General features: G+C 40.4%; 1 protein-coding gene across 1 annotated transcript in view; it reads left to right on the top strand.

Annotated features, from left to right (window-relative positions):
* The window catches only part of CAMK4 (calcium/calmodulin dependent protein kinase IV), a gene marked incomplete at both ends in the record, with an annotated part of 170,047 nt that overhangs the window by 143,810 nt on the left and 13,020 nt on the right, over positions 1–13,217 (top strand). Inside the window, 2 exons of the mRNA XM_082497511.1 lie at positions 9,001–9,091; positions 11,044–11,118. Coding sequence (XP_082353637.1) covers positions 9,001–9,091; positions 11,044–11,118 — 166 coding nt within the window. The remainder of the gene's footprint in view (positions 1–9,000; positions 9,092–11,043; positions 11,119–13,217) is intronic.

Genomic DNA, 13,217 nt, shown 5'->3' with positions numbered 1-13,217 from the left:
TTTCCAAAATAATTTCAAATTTTGTTTTCTGTTTTGTAAAACAAATAATTTTAGCCCTAAATAAATTGTTTATCCTATAAGCAACCAACTCAGGTAAATGCCCTTTTCCATAATCAGCAGAAATCAAACTATCCAACTCCCAAAACCAAAGCATACAGGATTTCAGGTCCTGTTCTGCATTCCAAGTTATGTGCTGCCTGGGAGATAAATGGAAGCATAGAAACAGGCCACTCATAGTAGCTATATTACTGTGCTTTTAAATAAAGCCTGAATTAGCTGAAGTAGTGGAATTTTACATGGACTTCACTGGGGACAGCACAGTTTCAAAAAGAGATTATTAAGTATCCCCATTCCCCTTTTGCATTGGTCATTCAGACATCTAAAATGCAGCTTACATGTCACAACAGTTTTAAAATACGTGGAACCTGAGGTGCAGAGGAACTGCATCATTTGTTTTAGTATAAGACTACAGTAGCTCCAGGTCACATGTCATATCCTCATATCAATCTGTAATTTTTGTGCAGTGTGAATTATGAATCAGCTGATACATGCATAAGATTATAACAGGGGATAGGTGCTCACTAACTATGAAATTTTAGATTTCTCTTGATTCCCCCAAGCTGCTTATGTCTTGTTTTCCAAAGTCTATGTGGAGTGTATGACTAAGCGTATGTTTTGAATGATGCATATTTGTTTCTCCATACTCTGTAAGATCTGTGCTGAGTGGTTATTTTAGACACAAATTACGTGGAGACTGGCTTTGCCATTCTGCATACACCAAGTGAGTTCACTTACCTTCCTAGGAATAGAAAACAGGAATGTATTTTTTTTTCTTTGTCCTGTCAGATTATTAAAATTTTATTTAAACTTTCTCTTAACTGCTTCAGAAACTTTGTCAATTAACCACATCTCTATCAAACAGTATATAGCTGTAATCAAATTAAATTACTGTGCAGTAGCTTTCATTGTGCAATGACAAAGTTTTGTAAGGGCTTTTGTGAGGGCTACAGAAAGATCTTAATTACAAGTCTAGATGTTCCTGAAAAGGGAGAAAAAAAAAAAAACATGTTCTTTTCAGCTTCTTAAGGATGTAGTGGCTGCATTTATAGATGAAGATGTCCACTACTGAATTGGAACGTATGGCTTTGGTTCTCCCTTCAGGACCCTACAGGCTTGGCTTTGTAATAAATTCAACGGCACATCCTAAATATATTCTGCAGAGTAATAAAACCAGCAGAAATTTGCCTTTTGAAAACATGAATGAATCTGGTATTCATTAATGTGGCAGTCCTATTATAGGCATCCTGCACAGAAATTCATATAATAAACCCACTGCCCCAGCCACATCAGACCACGAGTTTCTCCCCACGAGTAAACCAATGCACACGGAAAACCGTCATCTTGTCTGAGGAGAAAAAGAGGCACTGGGTCCTTGATCCAGAGGGTTTCCATGACTGTGGCTGTTCAGCGCTAACCTGAGAGGTATTGTGCGCTGCCCGACAAAGCAGCACTGCCTGGGAGGGCAGCTTTGAGCAGGCCACGAACAAGAGGTGCAGGTGGAGCTCCCTTAACCATCTCTTCTATTGTCTTACGCAACTTTACCAAGGAGCTGGGTCCATACGTGGCAGGAGGGTCTGTAAGCCAGACTAAGGGCAGTGAACGGGACAGGTTCACAAAGGAGTTAGGGCATATGCACAACAGTAATCATGAGGACACTCTCTGCTACCAGAGCTGTGTCTGCTTTACGGCCTCTGCTCATTGCAACACGTGAGATCATGTCCAGAGTTGGCATCCAGTTGACATCAAAGTACTCTGGTTAATGAGGAGACATTATGAAACCCAAAGGCTGTGCAGCTCATAATCACTCTTACAAGTGGAAACAGAAGTATTTTAGGACTTTTCCCATACTTGCTGACGGAAGGAAACTTGCAATGCTGCCAGTAGTGGCCCTGTGCCTGCCAGAGAAAGGGCAGGACCCTGGGAGCACAGCGCTGTGGTGAGGGGTCACCTGGTTTCTCATCAGTCTGCTTGAACGAAGGTTGGTGCTCAGGGTCAGCACATCCTGGAGTTAAACACAGGCACGAAGTACACGGAAAGCAGAAAACAGGTCAGGTTGTTTAAGCCCGAGTTGGAAAAATAGCAGGAGTTTGAAGGCAAAGTCAGAAAGGCCAGGGCAGAAAATGAGATGCATCTAGCATGTGATAAGAAGGGTAGAAAAATCAATCATCCTCATAAGAAGCAACCCAGATGAAGGAGACCAATTGAAAGATGCCGAGGAGAAGGCAGCAGTGGTTTTGTCTTCTTTTTTTTTTCACTAATTTTCATTAAAAGTTCAGCTGGAACTAGATGCCTAGCACAATTAACAGCATGACTGAGCAGTAAAATGTAAATCTAGAACAAGAAAAGACTAAGTCAGAGAGTACTCAAATCATTTAGATCTTTTTTAATTGATTGTACCCAGTGACCTTCATAGTACAGTCTTTAAAGAGCAAGCTTTTTAAGTCTGAAACAGATTTAACAGGTAGCACTCACTTCTGATGGAGGCTGGGCAGAGAAGCAAATGTATGTAGTACTCACTTCAAGAGGAAGAAGGGAGGAATTATAGAGCAACTGCCTTAAGTCAACTCCCCAGAAAATATATGCAGTAAATAATGAAGCAAAAGAATATGAGGCACCTGGGAGATAACAAAGCAGGAAGGTCACACACGAGGCAAGTTTTGGTCAAGATTAAGTCAGGCCAAATCAGTGTGACTCTTTCTCAAGCAGGGTAAGAGTCACTGTTAGGAGCAGAGGAACAGAAGGTATCATACATACTTGACATGAGTAAAGCTTCTGGGACTTGTCTCAACTGACAAGCTTGCAATAAAGTAGGGGAATGTGGTCACAATTACGTGATTTTAAGCTGGATGGAGACTGGTTGTCAGTTCCAAGAGAATGTCTATCAGTGTATCTAAAGATCGAGAGTGGAGGTTCAGGAAAAAATCTTCTCTGGTCCGCTTTTTTAGTGTTTGTGTTGGCAAACTGGGATGATTAAATAGAGGGTACACTTATGAAAATATTGGACCACAAAAAAAGCCTGCAAAGCATGGGAAAAACTACAAGTATGTTGGAGAGTAGGATTAGAAATAAAATATCTTTGGTAAAATTCAATGTCCTTTCTGTACTGTCAAGGACAAAATTGTACATCAGCTTGAATAGTCAACAGTGAAAACGTGGGAGTGGGAACAAACCAGAAAGGACCTGAAGGTTACACTGAATCAAATGGCAGACAGGAGTGGGCTATGTTGCAAAAAAAAAAAAAGAAAATAGATTTATGAGTACACCCTGTAAAATTTTTCAGGCCACAACTGGAATACATTTCTGCATTTTCAGCATATTGATGCCAGTTGATACAGCCTGGAGGAGAGCAACATGAAAGGTCACGGGTCTAGCAAAGATGGTCTGTAAGAAAAGACTGAGCAAACTAAAGTCCTTTAGCCTTAGAGAGAAGAATGATTGTGTATGTGGTAACAAGTACTTAAAAGGTTTTGGCAAAAAATAATCTGCTTTCTGCCTCTACGGTACATAAGAAACAAAGTAATGGGCTTCATCTGCCTCTGGCAAGATTCTGGTAAGTCACAGAGAAATACTTTCTAACAGTCAAGACAGCACAGCCCTGTAATCACTTGCTTTGAGAAATCGTGGACTCTCTAGTATCAGACGTCTTTAAGCATAAATTGGACTAACTATTGTAGATGTATTTGATGCTGCCAAGGAGCACAGAAAGGAGGAGATGATTCAGGTGCATTTCAGCCCTACTTTTCTACAGTTCTGTGTAATAGGTACCATAAATAAAATTAAGGAAAAAGGCCAGAGTTTTAAGCACTACTCATTTTTTCTTTTGTCATAAAAACTTTCAAGTTAGGAACCTGAATTATTAAAGAATAAACAAAGAGCAAAAGGAACTCTCACACAGCAATTAGAAAGAAGCTTAAAAAAAAAAGGAAAAAAAATTTTGCTGCTGTAGTCACAATGAGAGTCATAGCAATTGTTCACTCATGAGTTGCTGTTGTGTACCATGGGAATAAAGGCTAAGATGAAGGCTGCCTTTATTTTAACTGGTAAGTCTTTCAGAAAAGAGCCTGTATATTATTCCCACCTCAGTGTCATGCTGAGTCTGTCCTCAACATTTATCGAAGAGTTGTAAGACTAGCATACTCAATTTTGCTAGAATACATTTCTCCCAGATTATCTGCGGTATCTACACTAATAAGGCTGTACCCCACTGTGTGCCTGAAGCACAGCCAATTCTCCAGCCTGGCCTACTTATATCTCATTGACCAAAGAAGTTGAAAAAGAAGCGTGATCATAGGATGCACAAATGTATTTTTTCACTATTTATTTTATTTCCTTTGCATTTAAATTCACTCATTTAATACAGAGTGCTCAGAGTCTCTAGTGTTTCCATTTTGCTTTTTCTTGTTCATTCTCTTTTGCTAAATGGAACAGCCATATGTTCCTTAAAATCAGTACTGTCCCTATTTATAGCATCTGCCTTGATATGGCATTCAAAAAAAAATAATAATCAGAGGAGAAGGTACATGAGAAAGCATAATTTCTCTTCTCTGTGCCATTGGCCAACTGCTCAGATGGAACTGTCGTGCATGGAGGCTTTTTCCACAAGATCTTCCACAGGCCTTGCTGTGACGTCGTGTGGAGGCCTCTATTCCATCTACATCTCATCAGGCCAGACAAAGTGCTGTTACTCTACAAGTAAATCTTACATTTTAGTGCATAGATGTTACAGGACATAACTAGAGCTAAATATATCCATGTAATGTTGCCATGGAAATACAGAACTTTGATGTAAATATAAATTTTCTATATCCACCTTACTTTGCTAACACAAATTAGCAAAGCTGCAATCAGAGAACTGCGATGCCTTTATTTTCTTTTAGTGGTTGGCGTTGTCTACTGAAAATCAGAAGAAAGTGACAACAGGACATTTTAGCCACTATAAGAGAGTCATGTCATGATCACATTTTACGTGCATGCTATGTTAAACTGTTGTACAGCACTGTGCATCTAAAATCCATCCGTAGAATTCAGATTGGAGAAAGTGATGTAATTCAGCAATGTCTAGATCGTAAAGTGAGTCAGTATGCTTGCTCTGGCTTGATATCTGGGCCTCGATCTCCTCACTAATCACATCAGTTAGTCATTAAGAGATGTAGCATATAAATAGTAGAGCACAGGCTATCTGTTTTACAATGAGAGTATGCAATCCCCAAAGCTGTACTCCAAATTCGGAGAGTCTTTGAACTTGTGCTGCAGAGGCACTGCCTGCAAAGAAACGTGACACTTATTAAAATGAATATGTGAGAAATAAAGAGAAGAGCAATCAAAATAGACCATATATAAATTGAAATAAGTGTTATACAAAGTGGATTATGCTAATTTAACTAAATCCATTTCTAAATCAAGATAGTTTAAATCAGAATATTGTTCACGTATATACAAGACAATGTAAACCGAGTAGACTTCAATACCCACGCTACACGGGGAGCAGAGCTGTTGGGACTGGTGAAAATTTTCAGACAATTCCCAGGGTATTTATCAAGTAAGGGAGCAATGCTGAAAATGGACAGTCTTGGAAGGTCCCATTCGTAGTGGGTTGTGGAGCAGGAGACATGCTCAGTGAATGACAGGTGGCTCAGGCTGGAGGACAGGAGGTCACTGCATGTGCTGGAGACCTTTAGTAACAAGGCTGTTTGGAGGCAGGTACCTTTTATAGAAGTTCAGCCAGCGGTCTCTGCCTTCAGAGGGCTGGGGATCCATGAGGCTAGCTGGTACTTTTGTCTGGTTGAAGAATGGGATTTCCGTAACAGTGAAAACACTGGGGTGGTTTTTTTGTCTGTTTTTCCCTTTTGTCTGTTACTTCACAACCAGACTATTGACCCTATTGGCCAACCTCAACAAAATTTGACAGGAGGCTAGGTCTCAAAGATAAGAGATGCCAACAGGTCTGTTAAACCCATGACTTCGCAGCTTGAGGCAGCCCCAGCCGCATGCATGGCTTGTCCAAGCACCACAGGTATCATCTTGTGCCAAAATATGAAGTCAAGCAAGCGAAACAGTGGGAGGGAGAGGACAGAGCAGCAGGGACTGAGATTAGGGATTATAGCAACCATGATAGGATCTACATGGACTGCAGGGAGAGGTCAGAGGAGGTATTACGGATGGGCAGAAATTCTGGGCTAGGATGCTGGGGAAATAAGGGGAGGTGTGGTGGAGAAGGCAGGAGTAGCTGCGGGAGTTGTGAGGAGGGGATGAGAGAGAGAGCTCAGACTATTGCAGTGGCAGTCTTTGAAAGATGTGGGGCAGGTTATTGAGGCGATTCACATTTGTTGGGCTCCCCTGTCCTGCAAATTTTCTGCAAATGTTGGGCTGAGTAGAGAAGGGAAATTTTCCTACAAGGGGTCTTATGAGTATGTAATAAAAAGAGTTAAGGCTGCAAGTTTAATACAAATCTGTTAAAACGTTAGTCAGTCTTGAGGCGCAATTGCGGTTAGCAGATGTCATTGGTTATGGTTCTTGCTATGTCTTGAGAAGCAGCCCTGCGAGCCAGTCTCACTTTACGACTTAAAAGGGAGGAAAAGTTGAACAGCTTCTCCCAAAGTATTTCCCAAATTTCCCTCCCACAAAAATGTGATTCTGGGAAGAGAAGAAAATTTCAGTGATTTCAGCCTCGCACCATAAAATGTTTTTAAGATTATGGGCATGTGTATAAAAGGAGCCGCTAAAAGACTGCAGACTTGATTGGAACATTTCTTTGCACAACTTTGGTCAAAGGTCTTTTGTATGAATGAATGGGAAGTGTCTGCTTTCCATTGAATGATGGGGAAATGTCTGATCCTTCTCACTCCTGTAGAGTCAGCTAAACCGATTTGCAGCGCATGAACACAGATCAGTTCAGACATCTCTTTCTGTCCACTCCAACTTGATTGCATTTGGTGCACTCCCTGTGTGCCACTGTTAGCTCTGGATGTCAAACACACCAGTCCCACACCAGTGCTATGCTGTGGGAGCATCTTAGCTATAGTTATGTCTTCATTGGCAGACAAAGATACATTTTTATCCAGGGTGGACATAATTGTGTGCAGCCACGCAGATGTGATCAGATTAAATGATGTAGCAGCGTGCAGTCCATCAGTTTCCATATATTATTGCCTGCTTTTACCTTGGATAACTGATTAGCTGTCGTGTTGTAGGAAACAGCTGGCACAAGCACTTAGATTTCACTGTGAAGTAAAGTAGATGAGAGTCCTTGGCTAATCTCCATGAGCCACGTCATGACAAATACTGTGACTTAAAGATTTTAGAGAAAGTCAACAAACATTTATCGCACTGTGAGAAACACACGGTTAAAAAGCACTCAGTGTCACTAAAACAAAACCCAAGGAAAGAGCAGTGTATCCTTTCTTAATGATATTTAATCACTGGCAACTTGTACAAACTAAAATTCCAATGAGATACACAGTCAAGAATTCATCTCGGATGCTAACTCAGGTGCACACTGTAATTGTGCTTTCTAGATGAATGTTCAACCGTTTGTCATTTGCTGCGTAACAGTGCATACTGGTTTGTTTAATACCGAAAGCACAGCTGAGAGAGATGCTACTAAAATGTAGACCAGAAGATGTTCAAATAAGATAATATGATTCTCCCCTTAAGCATCTTTCTTCTAGAGCTTCAGATGTTTCTGCTGAATGTTTTATCAACAACAAAACCAGAATTTGTTTCACTAGTTTATCCTTTTTTGTCTATCAGTATCTTACATACTTTGGAATCTCAGCACAGGAAAAGCACGGAGGTGTTGGAGCAGGTCCAGAGGAGCGCCACGAAAATGGTCAGAGGGCTGGAGCACCTCTCCTGTGAGGACAGGCTGAGAGAGTGGGGTTGTTCAGCCTGGAGAAGATAAGGCTCCGGGGAGACCGTATTGTGGCCTTTCAGGACTTAAAGCGGGCTTTTAAGAAAGATGGGGACAGACTTTTTTAGCAGGGCCTGTTGCAATAGGAAAAGGATTGATGGTTTTAAACTAAAAGAGCTTATATTTAGAGATAAGAAGGAAATTTTTCACAGTGAGGGTGGTGAAACCCTAGAACAGGTTGCCCAGAGAGGTGGTAGATGCCCCATCCCTGGAAAAATTCAAGGTCAGGTTGGATGGAGCTTTGAGCAGCCTGATGTAGTTGAAGATGTCCCTGCTCATTGTAGAGTGGTTGGACTAGACAACCTTTAAAGGTCCCTTCCAACCCAAACTATTCTATGATTCTATATATTTTTTCTCTGTCTGTCTGTAGCAGTGTAAGAGGCAGCCATATATTCCAGAAATTCTTCTTTCCATTAGTGCAAGGCAGGAATAACATCTTTAAAGGAATTCAGTGGTGGGTGAATTCACATATACTGCATGTGCTTCGGCGACACAGATCGATTTTTGAGACTCTGCAATTGGGCAGTTTTAAAACCCTTGAGAAGTCTGCTACAGGGATTTTATAGTTGGCCCAGAACACTTATTACATCTTACTACTCAAAGGTGTCTATTTAATAGTTTAATAGTTGTATGACCATTTTCTTATCTCTCTGGATGTTATAATGTGCAGAAACTTCTTTCCCCTGAGCCAGACTTTGATATCTCAACATCTATTAGATTACTTCCTAGAAGCTACCACTGTATTTAAAAAGTCACTAATACTTTCTGAGATGTTTTTCTTCTCAAATGGATGTGATGCTATCTTTGTCTTCCCAGATCGTAGTTTCCTGTTCAGATTACAATATGCATCCAAGGATCCTGGGCTGAGCAGTTTTGCAGAAAAAGTGTTGCTGAAAATTAGTTTAGTGAATGTGTATCTCACTCATAGCAGATTATTATTCTGCTGCTATAGATTATGAGGAAGGTGTTAACTCATGCTTGACCATAACATCTAATTCTTGCTTAAATGTTTTGACTTTCTCTTGTTCTAGTACCTGCATGCAAATGGGATTGTGCATCGTGACTTGAAGCCAGAAAATCTACTCTATGCAACGCCAGCACCAGATGCACCACTAAAAATTGGTAAGCAGCATTAAATGTCTGCTTCCCTAATTCCTTTGTATCAGTAATATGTGCTAACTGATGTTTACAGTGTAATATGTCTCACCACCACTTTATTTGAAACTAATGCTTATACTCAAATGAACAGCATGTTACTTCTTCAGCAGCACAGCTGTGCATGGTGTTTCTAAAAACAATACAAAACTAGATGCTTGCTTAGAGAATTTATAGACAAAATTGCACAGAACGTGGCAGACAATAAAGCACTCAGGAGGAACGACAAAGATCATGAGATCAGTGTACAGCTGTGTGCACCACTGCTGTGCCCCTTCTTTTTATTAAACTGGTATTTTAAGAAGAAAGATACGTTGGCATGAAAGTACAAATGTGCAGATAAGCAGTACAAGGCAAACTGAGCAAGGCTGACTTCTGTTTTGAAGGCAGATTTGAGGATAAGAAGAAGTGATCTTCGCAAAGAACATAGGGAACCTATCTGAAGCACGATCAGCACCACGGGGGGGTTGAGGAGGGAGAAGGTGAGACCAGGCTCTCCTGAACAGTAATATATTATGCCAGTTCTGTTAGGAATGATGGCCACTTGCAAAGGGCATGACCTCCAAAAATGCTGGGTATGCCCAGTTTTTGCTTGAGCAAAGAGGAGCTCTGTGCCATTCTCCTGAGCTGTATGTAACCAGTTTGGAAGTACCACCTCATGCTCCCTTACCATGGAGCGTGGGGGCATAGGAGCATACAAGGATTGAATGTTGCCATGTTCATCAGATCACTGTTCATCATGGGTTTCAGGAGCCAGATTTCCATGAACTAGTCTCAAGCAATTTAATATAAATTTCAAGGAAAATCTTGCATCTCAGGATGATGGTATCTTACTTTACGTTTTATCCTAGTTCTTATCTTTCCTGGAAGGGGTCTAAACAGCTCTAACGTGGTAGTTTAGTGCAGCACCCAGTGGCCTTGGTTTGATGGTCAGTGAGGTGTAGGGACTTCTGAAGCATTTTCCTAAATGCTGTGATTCTTTATGTTCTGGGTAAGATTATTGCCTTATTTAAATTGAAATCTGATTTACAATGAGTTACAGTGTTTATAATAGTAAAGTGTATTTCGGTTTAGATAAATAATAATGCATGATTGATAACCATTTAGGGACAAGTGAACCCTAACCATGCATTTCTAGAATAAAAAATGAACTATTTTTATCCTGCTCTTGAGTCAAAACATTCCCTTTTATATTCACTGTAACAAAACAAAAATACTTTTATTTTGCTTTTGTAAGGCCAGATTGTCATCACCTAAATTGAAATTTGAAGGAGCTCAGTTTATTCTCAGTGAAAACTAAAAGAGTTGTGAATACTTCAGTTTTCATGTCTTCTAAAAAAATGAGTCATGCAAGTACAACGTGTAACGTCATGAAGTCTCTTGCTGTCTGAGTAGTAATTCAGGGTGGAAACACTGCAAAAAGGATGATCAGTAATTCTTCTGGCACAACCTCCATACCCCGGGAAGCCCTCTATCAAAATACTGCTGGGATTTTTTCTTGCAGGGGCTGCGTTCGCTGATCCTTATCCAAGAAATCACTGATGCCCAATTTTTTACCCCAAAATTGTTCTGTTAATTTTACTGAATTACTCACAGAGTGAAAGCTGAATATACACCTAAAATGCATTTCTGGATCACTACTTGTATGCCCTTAGGCATCCCATTATATTGACTTTGTGCAGTCTTCAGGATAAAATACAAGCTACATTTCTGTCAAGCAAGAGCCAGGAATACTCATTTGTACAGACAAATTTTGGTACTGGATTGCAGTCTGGGTAGATTCTTTAAATTGATCCTCATGTTTGGAAATGACAGTTCATTTAAAGCATAAATGTTCTGTTAATTACATATAGAAAGTAAAAAAAAAAGTGATTTTACAAGGAAGTAAGAACATTAATATTCCTGTACAATCTTAACAGCTGACTTTGGACTTTCCAAGATTGTGGAAGATCAGGTGACCATGAAGACAGTTTGTGGAACTCCAGGGTACTGTGGTACGTTGTTTTATTATTTACAGTATACTGCACTAAATGTGAGGATGTTACATTTTCCCTTTCCAAGAAATGCTTCTTCCTAAAGTCAAAATTCAAAAAGCCCCTAAAAAGCAGAAATAAAAACCTGAAATTCAGAACTGCCACTGGGTTAAATTTTTCTAAACTCATATTCTCTGGCACTGAAGCTTATTAATTAAAAAATATGTTATGGTGCAAGTTCATTATTTGCATGGAAATAAGTTCTACCATTGTAAAAATGCTGAAATTACAAAAATAATATTGGAGACGCATCAGTAGAAATTTGAACTATGAAAGGCATAATGGAAAACACTAAAAATGTATAGTTAATAACAATTATGAATATTTGAATATTGCTTGCAGTGAATTTATCTTAAAGTATTTTTTTTTTAACATAGAGGAAATTAAATTATTCCTTAGAATAGGGTCATAAATTAATCCCCTAAACCCAGATCAGTTCAACAAATACATGGTTTTAAATGCAGGCTTGATTCAGACCCTCTTTCTGGTCCATGCTGGAGTGGGACCTGTATAACAGAATTATGAGCACAATATCAGGGAGCGTTTTGTGGCAGATCTTGTCAACTGGGAAAACTGGTGTAGATCTGTTCATCTCTTTCAGCAGGAAAAAGGCTTCAACACTTTTAACTAATACTCTTTTTTCCTAAATAAAATAAGAACAAAATCATAGGTTTGCTTCAGTTTTACCAAGAGACTGAGAGTCAACATGAACTGCTGCTTACCAAAATGACTAATTTGCCTGTGCATTCACAATACTTCAAGCAAACATCTAACTCATGAGCTTAGCACTGTACTACTCAAGGATGGTAGTTTTAATTCCTTTAGTAATTTAGAAATCAGGAAATGATATACTTAATGATGTTGGGTTTATATTTTTCAGTTGGTGGCCTGTAAGGACACCTTCTACTTCTGTAATGGTAAACAATGTGCACAAAGTTTAGAAACTGTGTTCCATCTCAGTTGTCCTGTTCTTAGATGTTTCTGTTTTTTCCAAAATCACAGCTAGTTCATTCTTCTCAGTCCTGTAGCTTTTAATAACATAAGGCATCTAATTTCAATGCAAGAAGACCACCACTGACACCTCAAATTAAAACAAATTTCTGTAGAATCACATTTAGGTAAAAATATGTTCCCTCACTGTCTTATGGGAGAGTGAGGTTTTGATAGGCAAGTGAAAAAAAAAATAGTATTGGTAATAGTCTGTGAATGTGGGGTTTTTCTTCATTGCTTTGAGGAAAAAATAGTGCATCAGAGAGTGACACTACAATTGCCATATGCATAACATCTGGCAAACAATGCCATACCTGTGCTATGTGTTAGATATGAGTAATCCAAAGAGGATATAACTAAAACCAACCCCTCCAAAAATCCAAAATCTAAAACCAGAATTCAAGTACATATTCCTGCCACAGTAGGAAGAAAGCAAGCATACAACTGATCTTGGGGAAAAAAAAAAAAAAAGGCAAAACCATTAAAAAGATGCTGGAGAGCCCCAGCGGCTGTCCCCTTGTGGAGCTGGAACATTTGGCTCTGCCCGTGGGGCTGCGGCGGGAGCTGGTCCTGCTGCAGGTGGGGTCGGGCCCAGCCTGGCCATCCCCTCCACACAGCAGACTTTTCTTCAGCAGCAGCATCCCCAGGTTGGAGGGGACAGCACAGGCCTGTAGGATGCTCTGTCCCTGTGGAGCATCTCCAGCCTGCCTGCAGGTGTGTGATCTGCGGAGCAGGGCAGACCACTGGTGGGTTCTGGCTCAGTGTCCCGTGGCAGTGCCAAGCCGTGCAAGGCTGAGCAGTCGGCAGCAGGACCAAGCCTCATAAACTGCCTGGCAGCTTTCAGCAGGGTATTCCAGGTATGCTGTCTGGATCCCACTACAGCAGCCTTGTGCACAGCTTTGCTGTCAGAGTGGGGACAGCTAGCTCCTGGACACGCGCAGAAGATTGCCTGGACTCCCAGAACCAGAACATGAGCCAGAAATGTATCCTCCAGTGCCAGAGCATGCAAATGAAGGAGCCTCTCCAGCAAAAGAGGATTGCAGCTGCCTCTGCAGGCTCCTTGCCCTTCA

This window comes from Vanellus vanellus (assembly GCF_965231255.1).
Source record: "Vanellus vanellus genome assembly, chromosome: Z".
NCBI lineage: Eukaryota > Metazoa > Chordata > Aves > Charadriiformes > Charadriidae > Vanellus > Vanellus vanellus.
Note: the sequence above shows the minus strand (reverse complement) of the source record. Positions and strands in the feature narration are given on the sequence as shown.